The following is a 24279-nucleotide window of genomic DNA, read 5'->3' on the forward strand; positions in this document are numbered from 1 at the left end:
CTTATAAAATTAAGACATCTCATATACTAGTACATCATATAATCAAGAAATATAGCAAATGGTGAATACCATATTCACAGATACAAATACAGATAGATGGATATTTTTATATTCTGTTATGAAAATCTATTAATCTTGATAGGCTAATAGATTATTTCACTAGTGTAATACAGATAGAATTATTGTTATTTTATGGTTAAGAAACTGCTTATTATTTTTTCTATGTTTTCTTGAGTATTTCCATCCAGATTGTCTATAGAACTAACCTGTGAAACTCCATTCTTCTAAAATTTTATTGGAATCACATTTAACTTACAGATTAATTTAGGGAGAATCTACATCTTTATAATACCGAGGTTCATATTCATTTACTTCAAGTCCTCTTCTATGCCATTAAAGTTTTATGAGTTTTATTTTTTATAAAGCACACATTCCTTGGAATTTTGCTGTTTTAATGCTGTTGTCAATGGGTTGCTGTTTGTGTGCTGTTTTTCTGTTTAGTTATTGCTGGTATGGAGGAAAGTTATGGACAGTAATGTATGTTTCTTGTAACTAGCCACTTTAATTGGGGCTAACACTGTTTTCATACTCCTGGATATTCAAAACACACATTCAGATTACCCACAAATGCTTTTCCAATATTATACCTACTTTTTTCCCTTTTTCTTGTCTTACCATATTAACTAGAACACCCAGAGTATGATAAATTATCAGCAAATAATGCAGAAATTCTGGCCATGTGTTTTTTAATCAGTTCCACTTCGGTATCTATTCAGATATCATATTTCCTTAGATTTGGATTTCCTAATAATCTATTCTCCTTGAATTCCCAGAATAAACACTACTAATCTGGTACATTATTTTTTTTAACATGTTGCTGGCTTTGATCTATTAGTATTTTATTTATGATTTGTACATATATATTCATTCATAAGATAGAGTGGTCTATTTTTAGTATTCTCATCACCAAGTTTGGGAACTGGGAGTAAATATATTTTGAATTATAGAGACTATCCCCCAAATTTTCCTAATATAATATTATGAGTTCAATTTGCCCAGCACACTCTAATCACATACCTAATGCAAGCTTCATTTTGAGTGTGTACGTGCATTCAGCTGTGTAAAGATAACAGTGACCTGTGGCAACACATCAAGAACATTTTTATATTGATTAAAAAACACATGGCTGTTTTATAAAAGAAAACAAAACAGGATTAAAACTAGAACTATAAGGATGCTTTCTTAAATTGGTGAGTATTTATTAAACCAAAATCAGTATCATCCTTAAGAATGAAAAACTGAAGTAAAATTGTATTAAAAGTAAATATTCCTAGTATTAATATTTTAATTAATATTAGTATTTTGTATTAATATTTTATTAGTTTTCCCTGAAAGCTGGTTATAAGGATATCCAGAATAAATCATATTTAATGACAAAATCTGGGGCCAGCAATCACTTTAATACTTCCAGGAGGAAAAGATATATTCATTATGATTCAGAAATCATTTCAGTAATAATTCTATTAAATTACTCAACTCTAGTTACAACTGTTTTTGCTAACTATAATTACCCTCAATGCACTGAAAGGTTTTTCTCAGCTGACAGGCTGGCAGATATTTACCTTAATTCAATAACAAATGTGTTAGAATGCTTATTGGATGTAAAGAACAATGTTAGTATGTACGAGGTTATGAGTTGCTAGTATCTAAGGTAGTTCAACCTGTCGGTGGGGTAGAATTAGATTTTATAAGAGCTAAAGCTTATCTAACTTCAAAGCCTTCTTTTTCACAACCCATTTTAAAATTTTTATTTTGCAGAGTTTAAAAAGACATTTTTTTTTTCATGAAAAGATATTTCAAGTGTCCTTCCTAGGACTTTAGAAGGGTCATGGGTGGTGAAAGGTCCTGGAAATTAAATGTTATTCATTTCTCTCTAAATAAAACTCTGCTTGTAGGGAAATTAAAGAATACTCTTCTACAGATAAGTTGATGATATTTTTGAGGTAGGAATCCATAATTATCACAGCAAGGTCTGTCTTCAGTGAACTAAGAGAATCCCAAATGCTCAAAATAAGAGTAAAATGTGTTTACTTAGCAAGTCTAGATAGTCTGATGTCCAAGTGAATTTTCCTCACATGAAAGTTTTCTCAAGTGCTACTAAAAGCTCCCAATGCTTTAAAAAGAAATACGGGTTCATGATAAAATCAAAGGTATTTCATATTGCATATACCAAACTTTAGATTCCAGAACCAAAGATCCATTCAGATAGGCTGGTTTCCATAACGGTCTACTAAATTTTGTATTGTTTTAGCGCCCACCATCCTTATTTCCTGCCTCCATCTTCTTCCTTTCTCCAAATTCTGACTTAAGCAAAATACATTCTTCAAACTAAAGACTGAGTTTTACTTTCTCTAACCAAACCATACCTGTGTTTATCCAAAGCTGTTTTTAAATTTCTTTGGTTCTCCATAGGTCATTAATACAGAATGAGGTATTAAAAGGATGTTCATACTCCCATTATAATGAGTAAACAAATGGGTGACTCCTCTCTTCTGGACTGAGAAGAACTGGTTGTAAATTTTTTTTTAGAATAATGAGGATAATTGAAGCACTTAAATACACAATGTACAAAGGTGGTGTTCAATGACAATTTTGAATTGAAAATGTCATCTTATAGTAAAATCTCATTACAGTGTCCATTTCCTTTCCTTCGTCCACTCATATATTCAGCATTTGCTTATTGAGTGCCTACTCTGAGCAAGGCAATGTGTAAGCTAATGTAGTGATGTAATAAAGACTAAAATACAAATACTCCCTGATCTATAGAAAACAAAATTTGGTAACATAATCTTTGCACAGATTCCAAGTTTCTTCACAGTATCTATTATCCCCTTCTTCCTTCAAAAGATGAATCACAATTTTTAGCATGGCTCATTGACACTTAGCTAAAAACAAACAAGCAAAAAACAAACAAAACCCCCCCTATGTGGCCATATGATTCTAGCCAATAGGTTTACAGCTGTAAAGCTACATGATACTCTGTCTATACCAAGACTTAGTAGAAAATAGATATTATTATTCTTCCCTTCTACTCAGAATGGCAGCAAAAAAATAAACCTGCCTCCCTGACAACTTTTTAAGTCTTCATACCAAACTGGATTTATTTTATGTAGGAGAGAAATAAAATTTTATTTTGTTTAATCTAATGTATTTTTATTTCATGTAGCCAAATCTACTTTAACAAAAAGATACTTAAAAAATATTAAAACTACAAGCTATACTTTGGTAAAGTCCATTAGAGAGGTACAAAAGAAAGTTGGAAAGGCCCTGGGCCCTCAGGGATATTTCTGAGCCACTGAATTAACCAACCCTAAACCCTGTGTCTCTTGGAAGGAGGTATGAGTTGCACAGATGGCCTGTGATCCACTCACTCCCTTTACTGGGAAGCAACCTTGAGAGAAAAAGTCAAGGTTTGTGGCTCAGGTTAATCTCTTTGTCAAGGGGACCTTCAGGTAAATAGACTAGTGACATTTACCAGGAGGAAGAGATTGTATCTACAGAGTGCCCTCAGGATAGCCCTGGCTAAGGGATCACTGTAAATAAACCTGAAATCTATAGACTGATGAGGCATAGCACCCTGGAGAAAGTTATGTAACATTTACAACTTTCCAGAAGAATAGAGATATTTAAAAGCCATTTTGACTTGGGTCTTCTGTGACTTGCAGTCTAAGCCTTTCTAAAAATACAAATCTTAACCAAATGAATTGATATCAGAAGCTCCACTTATTGGATATAACCTGTCTTAACTGCCTGAACACCATTTCATTTTAGAAAAATATAATTTCATTTGAAAGACCTGCAGAATGTCCAATAATTTTTACATAATAATGAAATTAATAACTATGTTGATCACCTAAAGATACTGAAAACTCCATTAAGAGTCAAAGGAAAACACTGATTCTTAAGAAAACATCTCTTCACTGAACAGTGAGGCAAATAGGTTCCAAACAAAGGAACAAGAAAAAGTTCCAGAAATGAACCCTAATGAGACAGCACTATATGATTTACCTGACAGAGAACTGAAAATAACTTTTGTAAAGATGTTCATCAAGGTTAAGAGAACAATGCATGAACAAAGGACTTAAATATACAAATGGTCAACAGATATACCAAAAAAATACCCAACGTCAAGAATCACCAGAGAAATGCAAATCAAAACCACAATGAGGTATTATCTCACACTTGTCAGGATGGCCATTACCTAAAAAAATAAATACAAGAAATGTTCAGTAAGATGGGCAGGAACCGGAACCCCTGCGCATTACTGCAGGGGCTGTAACATGGTGCAGCTGTATGTAAGACAGTTTGGAGGTTCCTCATAAAGTTAAAAATACAATTTCCATAGGACCCAGCAATCCCATTTCTGGCTATATATCCAAAAGAATTGAAATAAGGAACTCAAAGAGACATTAGCCCCTGTGTTCCCTGCAGCACTGCTCCCAATAACCAAGATGTAGAAACAATCTAAATGTTCACGAAGAGAGGAGTGGATAAAGAAATTGTCGTATAGACCAGCAAAGGAATGCTCTTCAGCCTTAAAACTGAAGGAAGTTTTGCCACATGCAACAACACATATAAACCCTTCAACATTATGCTAAGCGAAACAGGTCAGTAACAGAAAGATAAATACTACAGGACTACACTTAAATGAGGTATCTACAGTAGTCATTTTCATAAAATCAAACAGTGGAATTGGGGTTTCCAGGAGGCAAGGGAAGGGAGAAATGGGGAGGTACTAACCAACAGGCATAAAGTTTCAATCAAACAAGATGAATAAGCCCTAGAAATCTGTTGTACCACACTGTACACGTAAAATTTTAAGAAGGTAGGTCTCATGTTAAGTGCTCTTCCCACAATAAAGTGAAATAAAATAATTTTTTTAAAAAAGACACATAAACAGATACATTTGGTTAACCTTCTTACATATGTGTAATATAATCAGCACTATACTTTTAGATCTGTCAACATACAGGACTGTGAATCATAAGGACTGCCTGAATTGTAGTCTATGACTAACGTGTATGTGGATTATTAAAGGAGTTAAATATTTTCCATGTATAAAAACACAACCTTATTACTGAACATTTTTCTGAATAACCTTCACCAAGGTAAGAAGTACACTGAAGATTTAATAGGGTATCATTAAAAGTTTCAATTGGTTCTAAGATTCCAATTAACTTTCATTTACTTTTTAAAAAGGAAATATTACTCTGTGCTAATGTTTTTTCCTAAGTTAAAATGAATCAAAATGAAGCATGTGAGGTTATTTTACAACTGTGACATATATTTCATTCACTGCTATCATTGTAGAACCAGTTTAAGAAAATAATTCTCAACAAAAGAGTGAAAGGAAAATGTCATATTTACTTTTTCTGTTCATAGTCAATAATGAAGGGAAAAATACTTGGGTCCTATCTGTCTTCACATCACACTTTAACATTGGGATAAATTACTACAAATTCAGACAAAATTGACAACACTGCAACCTTCCAGAAAACTGAAGGTAATTATAAACCATGCTAAAAACATGTTTTCCACTCATTACAAAGTTACCACAGGAACTTGGCAGTAAGCAGAGAGATGGGAGATGATGGGGGAGAGGAGGCGAGGAGAAAAAGAACCGAAGCAATTATCTTCCAACATTTGAAGGGCTTGCATGTGGGGCACGGAGTAGACTTCTTAATTGTCTCCAGGAGGGAAAACTTAAGCAAAAGTTTGGAATACGTGGAAAGACAGATTTCACCGTAATATACATAATGTTTCAGTGTTTTAAGTGGAATGACCTGCTTTGGCAGACAGGGAGCTCCACATCTCTGCTGACTTTGGAGCCAAAGATGGCTGTGCACTATTTGCCTAGAAGAGATTTGTGCCCTGGATGAGAACTACATTAGTGACACGATTTTTACTATTGTGTGATACTTGGTTCTATCATTCATTATTTATGTCTTATATGAGACATGTGAAATCAGTGTCTGTTAATTTCTCACTGAAAGAGTTCAAGTTCTATTTTCACGGCATGGATTTTAGATAATCCAGACTTGTTAAAAATCTACTGTTTTATCACTATGAAAACCAAAGTAGGAACCCAGAAGGTATATACTGTACAACACAAGGCTGTGTTTCCCTCTTTGTAATGTTACCTAGAAACTGTCCGCTGCATGCACTGACTGGCTGGATGCACAAAGCCCTGCAACGGGTAGAAGTATGCTCCTCTGATGAGGACGTTTTACCACCTTGCTTACTGTGAAATTTATGGGCTAGGTTTTCTCAAACACAACATCAGAAGTGGTTTAATAATATAGATTCCTGGAATCCACTTATAGGATTTTGGATCCAAAGCTCTAGAACAAGGCCCAGGAATTTATGCTGGAAATAAGGACCTCTCCACTTTAATACAGAGTCTGAAAATGCTTTTATAAGCAATGCTGTAGGACAATGACTGTCAGAGAGAATTTCTCAATTATCTTTTTTATATTCTTCAATGTGCAAATGGGCAAGTTTTTTTTTTTTAATTTCATTCAAAAGGTAAAATAGTTAGCTCAACACAATGAGGTAGTTATTAGTGAAGACTTTGAGGCCAGACTACCTAGGTTAAGTCTCAGATGTACCATTTACTGACTAAATCTCCTTGGACAAATACACTTTTAGTGGCTCAGTTTTCGCACCTATAAAATGGGGATAATGTGAACATCTATGATGTAGTCTTGTAATGATTAATAAGTTAGGTGATGCATGTTGCATGCCTAGAATAGTGTTTGATACACAGTAAGAGCTTAATAAATATTAACCTACTTTCCACTACTACCTATTTCTCAAAATCAGCATTTCAACAGGGATCAAGTAAAAATTCCGTATAAGTAAATTAACTTTTATCACCTCCCCTCATATTTTTCCAGTTCAAAATTGTCTTTTCTAGGTACTATGCTGCAAAGCCTGTTTTCCAATAACAATTTACTTAGGCACTTTAGGATATTCAGACCTGCCTATAGCTCAACACCATTGGGAGGTGTATTAGCCGGCTTGGGCTGCCTTGACAAAGCACCACAGACTGGATATCTTAAACAAAAGAAATGTACTTCCCCGCTGTTCTAGAGAATGGGATGTCTAAAACCAAGGTGTCATCTGATTGTGTATATGGTGAGGGCTCTCTTTCTGGCTTTTAGATGGCAGTCTTCTCACTCTGTCCTCACTTGGTGGAGAGTAAGCTATCTGGTGTCTTTCTAATAAGAATACGAATTCTATCATATCATGGCCCACTGTCATGATCTCATTTAAGTACCTCCTTGCAGGCCCTATCTCAAGATTTAGTCACAATGGGAGTTATGGTTTCAACATATGAATTTTGAGGGTGGAAGGACACAATTCAGTCCATGGCAGCAGGTGTGCAGGATGGTCCTCTGTGAAAGGAATACTGCAAGTCAGACACTTTGAGTCTCAACCGGATGTTAAATGCACAGCTGGTATTTATAAGCATATATAGAAATTTCTATTCAGTCCAAAAGACCAAAACTCAACACTTCCATCACTGGCCAGAGAGCTCACTCTAGAATTAATAGACACTGACTCTATGGACAGTGTGTCTGACACAGTATCTCAGAATGAAAAAGGTACATGCTAAGTAGCCATCCATTCCTATAAATGCTTCAAGTTCTCATCCCATACCAGAGAAGCTCACCAGGAAATTATCTTCATGAAAGTTATTACTTTAGTTTCCTATAACGTTGCCTTCACAAAACTATGATTTGAATTGTTTCTTTATATTAAGGGCTTTATATAAAAATGGGCCATAAACAATCTACAGATTTAATGCAATCCCTATCCAATTACCCAGGACATATTTCACAGAACTAGAAAAAATCATAATAAAATTCATATGGAACCATCAAAGACCTAGAATTGCCAAAGCATTACTGAAGAGAAAGAAAGAGGCCGGAGGAATAACTCTCCCAGACTTCACACAATACTATAGAGTTACAGTCATCAAGACAGCATGGTATTGGTACCAAAACAGACATATAGACCAATGGAACAGAATAGAGAGCCCAGAAATGAACCCACAAACTTTTGGTCAACTCATCTTTGACAAAGGAGGCAAGAATATACATTGGAATAAAGACAGTCTCTTCAGCAAATGGTGCTGGGAAAACTGGACAGCAGCATGTAAAACAATGAAGCTACAACACTCCCTTACACCATATACAAAAATCAACTCAAAATGGATTAAAGACTTAAACATAAGACAAGATACAATAAACCTCCTAGAGGAAAACATAGGCAAAACATCTGACATACATCTCAAAAATTTTCTCCTAGAAGAAATAAAAGCAAGAATAAACAAATGGGACCTAATGAAACTTACAAGCTTCTGCACAGCAAAGGAAACCAGAAATAAAGCAAGAAGAAAACCTACGGAATGGGAGAAAATTTTTGCAAGTGAAACCGACAAAGGCTTGATCTCCAGAATATATAAGCAGCTCATACGACTCAATAAGAAAAAAATAAACAATCCAATCCAAAAATGGGCAGAAGACCTAAACAAGCAATTCTCCAAGGAAGACATACAAATGATCAAAAAGCACATGAAAAAATGCTCAATATCACTAATCATCAGAGAGATGCAAATCAAAACTACAATGAGGTATCACCTCACACCAGTCAGAATGGCCGTCATTCAAAAATCCACAAATGACAAATGCTGGAGAGGCTGTGGAGAAAGGGGAACCCTCCTACACTGCTGGTGGGAATGCAGTTTGGTGCAGCCACTATGGAAAACAGTGTGGAGATTCCTCAAAAGACTAGGAATAGACTTACCATATGACCCAGGAATCCCACTCCTGGGCTTGTATCCAGAAGGAAATCTACTTCAGGATGACACCTGCACCCCAATGTTCACAGCAGCACTATTTACAATAGCCAAAACATGGAAACAGCCTAAATGTCCATCAACAGGTGACTGGATAAAGAAGATGTGGTATATTTATACAATGGAATACTACTCAGCCATAAAAACCGACAACATAATGCCATTTGCAGCAACATGGATGCTCCTGGAGAATGTCATTCTAAGTGAAGTAAGCCAGAAAGAGAAAGAAAAATACCATATGAGTTCGCTCATATGTGGAATCTAAAAAACAAAAACAAAAACAAACAAACAAACAAAAACAAAGCGTAAATACAGGACAGAAATAGACTCACAGAGAATACAGACTTGTGGTTACCAGGGGGGTGGAGGGTGGGAAGGGATAGACTGGGATTTCAAAATTGTAGAATAGACTACACTGTATAGCACAGGGAAATATACACAAAATGTTATGATAACTCACAGAGAAAAAAATGTGACAATGAGTGTGTATATGTCCATGAATAACTGAAAAATTGTGCTGAACACTGGAATTTGAAACAAAATTGTAAAATGATTATAAATCAATAAAAAATGTTAAAAAAAAAAATGGGCCATAAAGACACTGTTTGACTCATTCATAAAAGGCTACTGATACCATTTTAAAATGTTTTTCAGAGTCATTTACATCTTTATAGGCAAATAAAATTGGTTCCCCAGCAGACAAAATGTACACAGGAATAAGTGTTAGGAAAAAGCCCTTCCTCACTGAAGTTTTTCTCATTATAACGACATTAATTACATTAGTAACCATAACATCTACGAACATTTATTGGAACTTTACTATGCACGAGGTACTATTCCAAGCGTTTTTATGTTTCCATTGTTTTTTCCTACACGGAGTCCTATGATATAAATAGTATTCTTATCTTAATTATCAGGCAAAGGAATCAAGTCAGCAAGAATAAATAATTTAACCTACAATTTCAAAATACAAGTGACAGAACAAAATATACAAATCCATATGACTCCAAAACTGGTTCTTTCACTCTAAACAAAAAAAATGTACTTGCTTGAAGGGTAAAATTATAAGAAAAAAAAATTTCAATTAAGTATAAGGAGGCACTCCAGGTTCTGTATATCACTTTCCCAAAAGACAGACCTGTCCTCTCCAGCAATCATGTTGGCAAGGCCTGCACTACTTTTGAAGCCATCTCTTTTCAGAGGTCTTAAAGGAGTGGTAGGTATTCTCAATGATCATGCATCCAGGACAACCCAGACAAAAGACCAGTGATGCTACAAAGAATCAAGTTATGATGAATCACATCAACAAAACTTTGAAGCCCTATCACTTGGTAAAATATTTGACTCTGCGTACGTACAGTCATGTCAAGTAATGGCTTTTCAAAATGGTAGTGTCTGATAACAAAGGCCAAAAACCCAGCACGGACATGAGGAGGAGACCAAAGTTTATGTCCACAGGAGGTACATTCTCTAGTTCTGACAGAGAAGAAGAAAACCGTAGAATTTTCACACATTCTTGAGAGGTCCTTAACAAAACAATCATCAGATGATCAACTTACTTTAAACATTTCCCACAAGAAATCACAAAGATGCTGTAAGTATTGAGAGTTTCAGAATACTCAGAATTATTAATGAGATGGATGACACTAGGATTATTTATGGCTTGTACAAGAAGTTTGATGTCAGAGAAAATGTACTGACTTCTGACAGCAGAGGAGGCAACTTTGATATGTCTATCCTCCTTATTGAAGATCAAACTTTTACAGGTGTTTCACAGCTGGAAACATCTATTTTCCCACTTTGGTTGAAAAAATAAAGACAAAATACTGTTTAATTATTTCATTCCTGAGTTCAAGTACAAGCATAGGAAGGACGTCAGGGATAGCAAAAATATCCACCCATCGCCTCTGTACCACTTGTGAATGTTCAAAGGGCGTCTCCTTCCAGAACTCAGTCTGTTAGAAATTGCCTTCTACCTGTTATAATACCATCAAAAGAATAAAATGCTGCCACCGTGTGATCTGTGGAGAGGGCTCTTTGATCCATAACATTATCCAGTGGTTGGTACAATGAAATTCAGAAACTCCTACAGCATTTATTCAATAAGTAATCAAAAATATCAACCTTAATGAGACTATCACTTATACTCCAGGTATCTGGGTAGCTAGCTCACGTAGGGACACACACCAGGATCTCTTGTTTCTTGAAGATCACATTTTTCTGTTGGTGTCGAATTCATACCAAGCAGAAACAAGTGTGCTCATTCAGATTTATAAAGATAAGAAAGATAAGAAAACAATAGCCAAGGATGACTAGAGCTTGACAAGTCCAAGCTCAAAGATAGTTCGCTATAATGTGTAGCACTGCTCAGAAGAAAGCTCACATAAATGGCAACAAAACTCTCAAGAGGTCTGCTGTTGACAGAGGGAAAAATGATAGGGAAAGTGAAAAATATTTGAGCTGGGAAGGTTTGGGGGTTGTTGTTCAGTAGGTTGAGCAATATAATGCTGCAGATAATAAGCAGAAAAGCAAACGTCTCTTTCAAGAAGTCACCCAAATTCTGTGCCTGTGTTATCAAAGTCTAGTCTTCAGAAGATGAGAAACTTCAAAGAAGGATCAACAATAAGCAAATGAATACACTGAAATCATCAACTGGCTGGGAAAAAAGAATCAGACTGCTGAGAAGGAAAGAAAATGTGAGTATCCACAGAAAGATGCAACCTCATCATCGTGAGGTTTTATCAGCACTCAGGGGTCATGGCCAGAGGAAGGATAAGAGGTTTCTAAGAGTAAAAATCCTCCACGTGGAAGAACATCTTCTGAACCATCACTGAAGAGAGCACTGAAAGAAGAGAGAAAACCAATTCTACACACCTAGACAGAAAAAAATTGGAGGCCCCAAATTTTTATATGAATCTGTCTATGGCAGGTTAAAAAGCCTATGTTGAGCTGCTATATAGAAACACTTCTGACCATTCTGAATATTTAAGAGTGTCAATAGCCAAAGAAGAGAACACCTCTTCACTTTATCTGTACTATAAACATGGGAGAAATACAATTTGCCTACTAATGACTGAAGATCTACTTAAAATTGGAACTAATAGTGGGGAGGGCACTCAGTGGTAGAGGGCAGGCTTATATGCATGAGGTCCTGGGTTCCATCCCCAGCACCGCCATTTTTTAAAAAAAAATGACACTAATAAAAAATAAACACATTCTTCTTGAAACGTGGGGAAAATTCAAGCAAACTGCACTTTGAAATGATAGGTTCCAATCTACTGATTAAACCAAAAGTATACTGAAAGTAATTTTTAAACAGTGAGCCAGTTTTGAGGAATGAAATTAAAATCTACGACCAAAGTCTTACTATTTAAAATTATATTCAAGCATAATTTACCCCAGATCAGTGAATTATGGTCCAAAGGAAAGGCAGTATTCTTGCCTCCTTCCATACTCTCAAATAATCTTGCAACTATATTTGAAATTCAATAATTCATTTAATTACATAATAAATCCACTGTCATCACTGCACACCTACTATGTGCTAACTACTATGCTGGAGTGCTGGGTTAATACAAATAAAATTCAGACATGATTCTCCAGTCTCAATTATCTCATAACTTAATGGAAGTGAGAGTCACACACATAACAGACTATAGTAACTTATAGACCACAATGATATTCATAAAGAAGAGTTGTTGTCACCCTAAAGGGACATCTTTGAATTAATATTGTCCCCAAAGTGCCCTTTTAAAAACAAAAGTATTTTACTGTCATAACCCCCATAAACAATAGTAGCGAGACCTTTGGTCTTGAGACACAAGATAGTACATTTCAGTGGAGTACAAGATTATACTGTATAGCACAGGGAAATATATGCAAGATCTTATGGTAGCTCACGGAGAAAGGAATGTGATGATGAATATATATATATGTTCATGTATAATTGAAAAATTGTGCTCTACACTGGAATTTGACACAACATTGTAAAATGATTATAAATCAATAAAAAATGTTAAAAAGAAAAAAAAGAAAAAAAGATGTGAAATGTGAGGAATGTACCACAATATTTGAGTGACTGAAGAGAAATGCTCTGGAGATGGGGGGAGAAGAGAAACAGGAAATGCCTAGAGGAGATGGAGAAGACGGATGACAAGGCTTTACGAGGAAATGAATAAAACAAACTTTATATACATTTCATAAGTTTTCCTAAGTTCCTCTCTTGTTTTCAAGGAATATAATTTGAATCATAAATCAACTGACTCTAGTTTACATTTCAGTTGTTTTTAAATTGTTGATCACAATTTTCCATGGTATAAAACAGACCTCCCAAATTTGCAGAAAAGTCCTACTGAATTTAAAATTATTTCCCACCTAGAAATGTTAACTTGTCGTAAAAGGCTCATTGTATAGAGAGATATCTTAAAAATATTTCTCAAGTAGAAAAATAATTTACTTACAATTATCCGATGTTTTTGAAGAGAAATATTCCAAAAGACCTAAAATACTTGTTTCCTTCAGTTCTGGCAGTTCTTCTGATTTTTCTGTGAATAAAATATCTTGTGAACTTTCACAGTCACAGAAGCCAATGAAAGCAGTTTTTTGCAAATCAGAAGTGGCAGCATACAAGCAGATTTCTGCAAGAATTGTTGTGTATATGTAGACAACATTCCAGGCCCAGGAAAAACTGTCGACCTTGCAGCTTTCTTCCTAAAATGAGAAAATAGCTATTAGAAAATCAAAACATGCTCCTTCATAATGAGGAACTATACACCGTACTTATCTATCTTCAAATTTTATGGAGTTGTTAAAAGACCATAACCAACAAACATTTCTAAAATGCACTCATTAAGAACAAGTCTCCATAGATAAATTACATAAAACCTAGTTCAAAGAATAAAAAATAAACATAGCTAAAAAGTATACAAGGAACAACTTTTCAATTTCCTTAGTAATCAATGAAATGTAAATTAATCTAATGAGATACTATTTTTCATTTCATATTGTAAAAGAACCTTTTTTATATAAAGCTCAATTCCTGTGTGTGTACTTTTATACATTATTTTCACAGAAAACCAAGAATATTATGTCTTCTGGAGAGGAATTTGGACAGCTGTCCTAAGAATATTACAAGAAAGTTCATAGTCTGTCACTCAATAATTTAATTTTATAAATCTATTCTAAAGAAATAGTCATAAATGCAGATAAAGATTTTATGTATGAGAATACCAGTTTAACATTATTTTTAATTAACTGTAAATTGGAAACAAGCTCAATCTGCAACAGAGAAATGGTTAAATCTCATCCCCCTTGAAATGTAAACCTTAATATGTAGTGACAATGAAAAAATTTTTAAATAGGAAGCTAAACCATGTATGAATACATGACCTCAAGTTTATCAATGAAATTTAAACCCCTTTTGTGTGTGTGTGCATGTGCATGTGAGTCTAATCTAGTTCTCTATCTCTATCTACATCTATATCTATCTGTTTATACTGGGACATATGGTAAATATGCATTTACTTTTATATTTAATTAAAATTATCATTACAAAGTTATGCTCATTATAAGCTCTAATATGATATACAGTTAAAGTAGTGGCAAAAATAAAAACTGCTTCCACTTAGGTGTTTTTGCACACCTAAATTAACAATATGCTGTTACCTGATTCAGAACAGACATAATGCTTGAAAGAAAATCTCTCATTAGGTCCATTAAAGCTTTCAAGCAGGCCATGTTTAATTTGGCAGCCTCCCCAAGGACCAACAAAGCCAGTGCTGACTCCAACCTGGAAATTTTATGAACAAAACAAACGCTTTAATGTAAAATAATAATAAATGATTTTTTAAGGAAAAAAGTAATAGGCCAGAAGAAATGACTATCCTGGTTTACCAGATAAATTTACTTTCAATAAAGACTCGTATTGGTCAATCCTTCATTATGATACAAGTTTACTGAAAAGGGCCACATTTCGGCAAGATGTTTGAGTTCAGAGCAGTGTTCTGACAAAACTCTAAGAGTAATAAATATTACAAATGATCTCATTTCTTCGTGGATCCTGTATAACAAGCAATCAAGCGCTCTGGCTCCAGTGTCCTCAAAATCTCACAATAGGTTTTGATTCTTAACCTTCTGCAACTGATTCCAATGGGTAAAATTCAAGAGAGTGTTTTCTTCTCAAAAGAGAACAAATTTTTTAAAAATGACATTCCTAAATACTCTCAAAGTTCACCGTTACTTGATTTTTACAAAAATGCAATTTCTCAAAATAAACTTATTAGCCATAAATGTACATACATTCTAAGACTTTCAGGAAACTATACATTTAGTGGTACTGTTACCCAATTGAAAGAGATGTAGTTCGAAGCGAACTGATAATAATGCAAATATAAAATTGCCTCTACCTAGAGCTACATATTGCCTTGATTTCTAAGTCACTATTAAGTTTAAAAGTTAGTACATTTTCAAATTATATTTGAATTTCACAGCTGTGATGTTTCAGGCCAGTAAGTCATGTTAATCATCATCTTCAAAAGAAACACCTCTAACAATAAAAAAAAAAAAAAAACAGAAAAAAAGAATTCTTCATATTTGAATGGAGCTTTACAGAGCTCACGTAAATTATCTCTTGGATCTAAACCACAATTCTTGACATGTTCAAGAACTTTTTACATCTTTTTTCAATATCAGAAAACTAAGACAAATAGATCTGGGCGATTTGTTCAAGTTCATTTTTAAGCCAGGTTAACTAATAACTGGTCTTCTCCCATGTGTGGGTATTTCCTATTTTTCAATTTTGCTTTTAGAAACTATTATTTAAGTACATTAATATTTAATCTTAGTAGTACAACATTGCCTGTTGCCTCCCTAATATCATGTGTCTCCTTTTCAGAACTAATGGCAAAGTGCTCGGTTAACATTGCCTCAAGATGGAAGCTCTCTGTATCTTGATGGGGCAGTGATTACACGGGTGTATGCATTTGTCAAAGATCATAGCTCTGTATACATAAAATCTGTGAATTTTACTGGATGTCAATTAGACCACAATAGAAATTTTTTTAGAATATTAACTCCCCTGACTCCCTTGAAGTTCAGCCATAAATATAGATTTGGTCAATGAGATATAAATGGAAGTATATTATGAAATCCTTCCATATAATCTGTTTTTTTTCTCATTAAGAAAAAAGATTAAATTTAGGTTAACAGGAGCTGTTTTCTCCTTTGCTCATCCTTTTCCTCCTGCTTGGAATGAATACATGATACCAGAGGGTCGAGCAGCTATCCTGCAACAATGAGGATAGAAGTCACTTACTAAGAAAAGGAAGCTAGAAGAAGCTTGGATCTTGAGGATTCCCTTAAGCATCTGCATCGGTAGTGCAGGCACTGCTTGCTATATGCAATAAATAAAGCCCAGTTTGGTAATCCAATGCTTTTGTCAGGTGACTGTTACATACAGAAGAATTAAATCTTAACTGATATACTTAAATGATGTTTACAAGCATGAAATTTAGAGTCAGAAAAATGAGAGATGGAATCTAAGCTCTGCCACTAACTAGATAGGTAACAAAGGGCAATTTGCATACCTTATCTAAATCTTACGCCACCATCTATAACGTAAATACAGCAAAACCTACTTTTCGGAGACTATTGTGAGATTTAAATGAAAACATATAAAATGGCTGGATTCAAAAGGTTGAACTGAACTGAATTACAAAAACGTTATTATTTCAAAGTCAATGGATATGAGTTCAATAACCTTTTTTATCTAAGATGGTGTCTGAAGAAAAAGGTCTAGATGCTCTCTGAGGTGAATAACTAGTCATCCATTCCCCAGAGTACTCATCACCCATACTTCACAAGGTCAAGTAAAGGAAAGGACAGTCTTAGAGTTCACAAAACTTTTTCCTTGAATATACCTAACAGTCATTAGGTCTTGTGCCTTCTGTTCTCTTTTAAGTCTGGAAGATTGTCACTGACCTAGGGCACTCTCACTGAAATGTGAATTGAAAAAGATCCATCAGTGTCAGCCCCCTATCGAGAAAAATGCTTCACCAGAAACACACTAACACGCTATTTTCTATCAGTGCTGCTGATTTCAAATTTTTCTATAAAGGAAAATGCCTTTGCCAAAAATAGAAGCATCAATACTTACAAAATGAAGTTTGTTAAAAATCAAAACTGAAAATCAATGCATGTAAGAAAGAAGTTTTCAAACTGGATTAGGTCAGAAGTTTTAATACAGTGCTAGCTTCTTTGTAAACTCATCGTAGTACACCAAGTCTCAATTACCAGTACATTGACTTGGTTTTACAAGCTTTGAAATCAAACACGTATAAAGTAATTTACAAGTACTTTAGACATCCCCCTAATTATGTGAATAAAGAAACTAAGGCAGAGGTTTACTGGCTTGTCTAAAATAACATAGTTGCTTGGCTCAGTTTACTTTTCTGCTTTTCTTTTTTTAAACTGTTAAAATTAATGTCAATCACTGCACACCTAAACAGTACCAGACATGGATTTGCATCTCAGTTAGCAAGATTCCGGTTCAGTGTTTCTTCTACACTAATAATAGCCAGGGATTTCATAAAAAGCTGTCTGTCTTCAAACTACCTTGTAAAAAAGTTAGAAACATCAGCATTCAAAACAGTTTTCCTAGGTTCTTCTTACTGTTTCCCTTATGACTAATTATTTTAAAAGAATTAGAATGTCTCTAAGTTGCAACCTTTGCACAGAGTTATTTGAAACGTTCAATAGATATTTCAGAAAACAATGTCAAAAATCCACACAACCTTGAGACTGACAATGAAAAGAGACATCAGTAACTCAGAGAATTTCCACAAACCATAAAATCGGTGGAGCTGGATTAAGAACAGCAAGAAGGAATACCCACACGCCACTTAATGAAACACAGCAGCCTTGTTCCCCAAAAGAAAGAAGAAAAAAAATTAAAGAAAAAAAAATGATCTTTCCTGCCTACCATGTCTTTCACAGAAACAAGAAAAGTGCAGCCAGTCCTTTACTTTGAGGTGCTCAGTTTGTAGGGAGCCAGAGTGTTATCCCTGTGCCTTTTTAACCTCATTTCTCCATACTGGTCCACAGATGGCAACTTCCAGATGACGGAACAGTGCTTGTGGGGATACGTGTGTAGAAGGAAGCGGGGGAAGAGGAGTGCTACACTGGGAACACTGGAGTGCACTTTCTCCTCCAAGGGCAAACAGCGAAGAGCAGGGAGAAAGCAGAAACGTTCCTGACGATATGGCATGTTGAGAGTTGTAGCTTTTAACAACTCTGTCATTTACACTATGAACACAAACCTTTTATTTTAAATATATCAAGCTTTAATAAATTCTTCCTAGCTCTGAGATAAGTAAAATAGAAAATGGAGGAGGGAACCCTACATGAGACCAACAAAAAAATACATTACAGCAAGGGCTAAGGAGCATATCAGTCTGAATACTGAGAGTATTGTACCTCTGAAAATGACTTCTTACAGGAACCAGAAGACATTTTTACAAGATTCTTCAGCATCTTTAATAAAGCCCAGGATAAAGATGTGACACAAAAAGCCTTAATGCTGAGATGAAAGGTAGCATAATAAGAAAACAAGAGATTGCAATGAAATTAAAATGACAAAAAACACAATTTAAATCCTTAACAAAAGGAGTTAACTGCAAAAATGACATTAGAAGGGAGCAAACTTGAAAAATTCTTCAGTAATTTAGAGGAAGATAACGACTGGCAAACTGAAACCCATGACTAATTCCTATTGAAACAACAAAACATAAATCAAGAAAAAAAAAATCTGTAGTACCATAAAAAATCAGAAAGAAACTTTAAGGACTTTAAAGTTATGAAGAAAATAGAATTCAAATGAAGGGAAACCTTTCCAATGCCAAGAAGTTTGATTTAAAATGTAACACAGGCATATATGGGTTTTCCATCAGAAGAAAAAACCTAAGCACAGGCAGGCAGGCAGGAGTTGGGAACACATGTCAACAGTAAGTAATCAGTGGAAATCCTTCACGAAGTGTAGGCCAGTAGACACAGCATTTGTCCACAGCTTCACATAGTCGGGGCTTCTAAGTGGAGGATTTGTCCCAACAGCTTCCTAAGAAAGTCACTGAGACATAAGAGGACACCATCTACCCTCTGGCTACCAAATTACAAAAGTGCTTCTAAAAAATGCCGGATTGAAGAGAAAACAGGAAAAAAAAAAAAAAAAAGGCAGACTGCTTTTGAGCATCTCAAAATAATTAAAAGGTAGGAAACAACATAGCAACATTTAGAGACTTAAAGAGGAAATTAAAAAAAAAAACAAAAAACTGAGCACAGAAGCCTATTCCCAGACAATGTCCATTATACTTTTTAGGGGGAAAAAATGGTAACAAATGTTCTCAGCCAAGGATTGTGTGTAGTCACAGCCTCACCTAATGAAATAGGTCACTCAGAAATTCACTCAAGCCAACCAAGAAATGAACAGCATTTAACAACTTAAAAAATGGAAATCCTAGTGCTAAACAGCTGACAGTGAGTGGGAAAAAGAGATCCACTTTAATAAGTCAAAATTTTATAAATCTGATTCAAAAATTAAACATAAATACATAAATCACTCCTTAAGGAGACGACAGAATGTCTTAAACAATGATCTCACATAATGTTATCAGCAACTGAAGATTATATTAACAGGCTAGGAAGGGGAGGATTGGTATGAATAAATTAGGCTCAATCTTCATTACACATGGAGAAGAGGGCAGTCAGAATTTCTTTCCTAATTTTGACCATTTAAGAAAACTAGTTCAAAGAATACATTTCTCTTGCCAAAGCCCAATTTCTGAGACTCAGAAGGGACGGACTACATGAAAATCTAATCTTCAGCATGTCTGCTTTCTCCTGTGTGGAAGATTTCATTCTGGGAGCATTGGGGAAGGTGGTGGGGAAGAAGGAAGGGATGGAGTGTGGACTAGCGATGGAGGTACAAGTGGTCATTAATCATCTTCTTCCCTCCAGCCCAACAGACACTGGGTCTGCCTGTATGACTCGGTGGTGGTAATTAATCCCAGTAATCTTTCTATCTTCGTTTTTGCTCTTCTTTTTTTTTTAATCATGGCAAGTTAAGAGACCCAGATTGGAGCTGCAACCCTGTGGCATGTAGAAACAGTTCCTCTTAAATAATTTTAAGCTGGAGAACAGTATAATCATATTTATGTTGTAACCCTGGCAGCAGAGAATGACAGATTATTGAGGAGGAAACATAAGGCAAAGAGAACAGCTAATAAGCTACAAGAGTCACAAGACAGTAAGGGCCCAAACTAAGGTGGTGACAGTGAGAGCAGGGGGACAGTTCTGAAATGTAGTAGTCAGGGTGTCCAATTCGGTTAACTTAAGGAGAGGACATGTGTCAGGTACTGAGACAGAAATTCAGTAGGTAGAAGTCTGGGGAAAAAAGTTAATTTGGATCTGAACTAGCAGGAGATTCAGAGCATAAACAGTGTGTTCATATTACTGAGCTTATTTAAATCTCTCAACAGCTCGTTGAGATGGTTACTATCTCCATTTAAGTGCTGAATACTGTTCTTAGAGGCCATGTGACTCAATCAAAATTGGACAGGTAGCAAGAGATAACATTCAAACTCAAGTCTTCTGATTTGAGGTTGAATTTTTTTTTCCACTGCACCATAAGGTAGCAAAGCATCGACTATGTATTTACCCTTGACAGACTAAGGGTTATATTTAACTCAGAGGATCGAAGGATCAAGAGAAATCCAGGAAATGCATCAGAAGACTGAGGACCTACACTGACATCTCAGCCCATGAAGAATGAGGAAGATTACTGATGAAAACTTTTGTTTGAACAGTTTTGGTTAGACTCACGTGAACATTCTAATTCCTAGGGTTCAGGGACATAGACACTGTGGATGTCATTGATGTGACCAGAAGTAAAGGCCTTGCTGCCCATAAAAGCAGTGCCTCTTTGTTCAATTTATTTTGATGCAAACACAAACACTATGTCTGGAAAACACTTGCCATGGCGGTATAATATTAAATTGTCAAGCTTTTTTGGAATACATTCATGGAGCGATTAAATCAGCTATTTTGCTTTGGAAGATATAATTTTATATGTTATACTGCTCTACTGAAATGCCATACTGCATTTCTCAGCAGTCTTCATTGGCTAATAATTCAATTATAAACACAATTCATTATTTTCACGTTAGATTAGAAAGCCTTTTGCGCTGGCTTGATCTATCTCCCCAGAGCAAATGGGGCAGTTTATAAAAGGCCAAACCACAGGGTGGAGCATCGAGAGTATGAAGCATCATATAAAATTTAACCATATTAAATGGAAATCTGCCTTACAGCAAGCTGCTTGTCTGCAGCACAAGGCAGCTAAACTTTCAAGATAAAGGCTGGTGTATGATACAGGGAGGGGCTCATGTATTCTCATTTTCTCTACTTTTTTGCCGTGTTTTATAATTTATTGTTCTTAGTGCATTTCCTCTCCTCAGTTTTCTCTCTGTCCCCCATCAAGCAGAGGTTGCTCTAATTCTGTGAGTCCTTCCTTGGGTCTTTTCACGGCTCCTGGAGTTGCTCTTTTCCAGCCTCTGCTGAAACCACTTGCTTCTGCTTCTTTTCCTTTTGTGTGCATGACCTTTATAAAGGGGGTTATAAGAAGTCAAGTAGGGATATACCTGATATCTGCTGATGGTAGCAACAGAAATGGGCAGAGGAGAACCACTAACTAGCAAGGGCCCAAGCAATTTTGGCCACTATTAATGAAATTTCCTTTGATCAATCAGTTGAATGGTCTCTCTCTGCATTTTAAATCTCTGAACATTTTTCCATCATGTGGTACTTTACTGACATGCACAGGAAATGAAATTGCTCACTATATTATTCTTATTAATAGTCACCAGGCATTGAATTTCAGGTACTAAACCAAAGGTATCTTCTACCAAGTGTCACAATTCTAAAGCTATCTGGTCCAGTAAATCCTAATGAAGTCTTAATTTACCAACAGGATCTGATGCCTCACTATTTCTGTTTCATTCTAAATACATTTAGATCATTTTGAAAATTTTTCACTCCCAATCTTAAGAATATGTAAGACCACTATTAAAGTTGCCCCAAAAATGAAAAAGCATTTCTCATTTGATTTTGATAATTACATCATAGTATGTTTGGTTTGGTCTGAAATAATGACTTCTTAAAAGCTGTATAGGCTAACACATAATTAACTTAAATACTTTGTAAGAAGAAAAGCTAATTTTTTAATAGTTGGTATAATGTTATCACTATAACCAACAGAAAATTTGACTAATGGAGAAGTTAGTCCAATTGAGAACTTAAAAAAGACATTAATTTTTTTAATGTCAATGGTTTATTTTTGTTTACTAGAGTCATCATTTTGAAAAAGATTAAATTCTTTTCTTAAAAAAACAGTAATTGTAAGAAATATAGGGAGGTGTCAAGAAGGAGGAGTAGAGAGACTCATAGCTTGCCCTCTCCCACAAATACACCAAGAATTAATCTACAAGCAAAACTGAATCACACGGAACACCTACTGAACTCTGGCAGAGTATCTCTCACTTTGAAACCAGGAGGATTCTAACAAAATTCAGTAAGAAAAAAAGGGGGGGGGGGAGAAAAAAGAAAAAAATCAGTGCAGGTACAGTCGTGCACGGAGGGAGCAGCAAAGGAAGAAAGGCACCTTCATGCTGGAAGGCCCCCTCTCCAGCCAAGAGGTCAAGAGGGATGGAAGCGGAGCTTCCGAGGCTCAGAGGAAAAAGTGACAGCACTTGGCAGACAGAACTAAGATAAACTGGCACAGAGGCTCCCTGTGATCCCCAGCTCTAGACGCGAGCTGGCAGGGACAGGCCAGGACTGGCTGCTGGAGACCTGTATGAGCCCAGGGAGAGGGCTGGGGCCCACTACACAGAGGCAGCCTCGGGGGACTAGAGGGAGGTGTGAGCTCTGGCCTGGGGTATGGGTGGAACAGAACAGCCTAGGAAACCCATAAAAAAGCACCACTGCTGGTGTGCTTGGGGGGAAGGGGCACAACACAGCCGCCCTATAGCCCCTGTCTCTGCTTGGCTCCAATGTCGGTATGTTCTCAAGAGAAGAGCGGTGGGGCTCGGTCATAGCTGTTGCTGCTGCATGGAGGTGGGAATGAAAGCTGAATCCACACCCAGTGGCCCTGCAACTTCACAGGCAGAACTGAGATTTGTTTACAGCCCCAGGCAGAGAGAGTAGATTTGCTCTTTCTGGACCCTTTGTGGATCTGCACCTCTGGGAAGAACAGGCAGTGAGTGGAGTTTTGGTGCATAGCGGGCACAAGCACAGTTATTTACAACAGGCCAGCATACCATACTGTACTCGGCGGCAGGCCTGGGGTCTGAGCTGACCCTGTGGCACACCACAGATTAACGTGTGTTCCTGCTCCCTACAGTGGGTCCCAGCACCTGACATTGGCAGATCTGTGCTGGTGGTTCCTGGGGCCCAGAACCTGAGGGACACCAGAGTGGGCAGCCAACATGCCCACAGCTAAGGCAGGGACAAAGGCAGCATCAACAAAGAGTACTTTCTAAGCCCGCATAACACGTGACAGACATCACCACAGAGGGCACCTCCCAGTGGACATCTCAGAGGTATATTCAGCAACTCTGCTTCCCAGCTGAAGTGATCCAACCTGCCTACCACACTCCGTGGCTCAGAAACAGGTCTAGAAGCCTCTATTCCAGCAACGGGAGTAGACCCAAGCCCCTGTCAAGGCTGTAACAACTACAGAACAAAAAAGGAGGCCCCGCTCAACAACAACCATCAGGGCAGGCTCTGATCACCACACCAACCGTACCCCCAGTCAAAGGGATAACAGCCAACACACACAGCAGACAAGACATGGCAACCATCCATACTAAGAACAGCCCTTGCAACAAAACTACTAGACACACACCATCTACACAGGAACACTCCCACTTTAAATAAACACAAGCAAAAAATGAAACAGCCCTTCAAGAACACAGTAGAAAACTGATACTCCTAAATCCATACAGCCCAAGAAATATAAGTAAAATAAAGAAGCACAGGAACCACTCCCAATTAAAGGAACAAGAGAAGTCCCCTGAAAGAATGAACAATGAGATAGACCTTGACAGCCTATAGATCATGACTTCAAAAAGGGGGTGATAGAAGCACTGAAGGAAATAAGAGAGACAGAATAGTAAAAAAAGGAAATAGAAATTATAAAGAGGAGCCAATTAAGAACAGAAAACTCAATGGCTGAGGTAAGAGCTGAGCTAAAGGCAATCAAAAGCAGACTAGATAATGCAGAGGAATGAATAAGTGACTTAGAAGACAGG

The 24279-nt window shown here is 36.3% G+C and overlaps 1 protein-coding gene across 1 annotated transcript in view; it reads right to left on the reverse strand.

Annotated features, from left to right (window-relative positions):
• Positions 1 to 24279, reverse strand: part of TMEM232 (transmembrane protein 232) — a 239302-nt gene that overhangs the window by 170738 nt on the left and 44285 nt on the right. Inside the window, exons 10-11 of the mRNA XM_031448791.2 lie at positions 14588 to 14711; positions 13384 to 13633 (exon numbers count right to left, since the gene is read on the reverse strand). Of these exons, the coding sequence (XP_031304651.2) occupies positions 13384 to 13633; positions 14588 to 14711 (374 nt within the window). The remainder of the gene's footprint in view (positions 1 to 13383; positions 13634 to 14587; positions 14712 to 24279) is intronic.

Source organism: Camelus dromedarius, chromosome 3 (genome assembly GCF_036321535.1).
Source record: "Camelus dromedarius isolate mCamDro1 chromosome 3, mCamDro1.pat, whole genome shotgun sequence".
In the NCBI taxonomy this organism is placed as follows: domain Eukaryota; kingdom Metazoa; phylum Chordata; class Mammalia; order Artiodactyla; family Camelidae; genus Camelus; species Camelus dromedarius.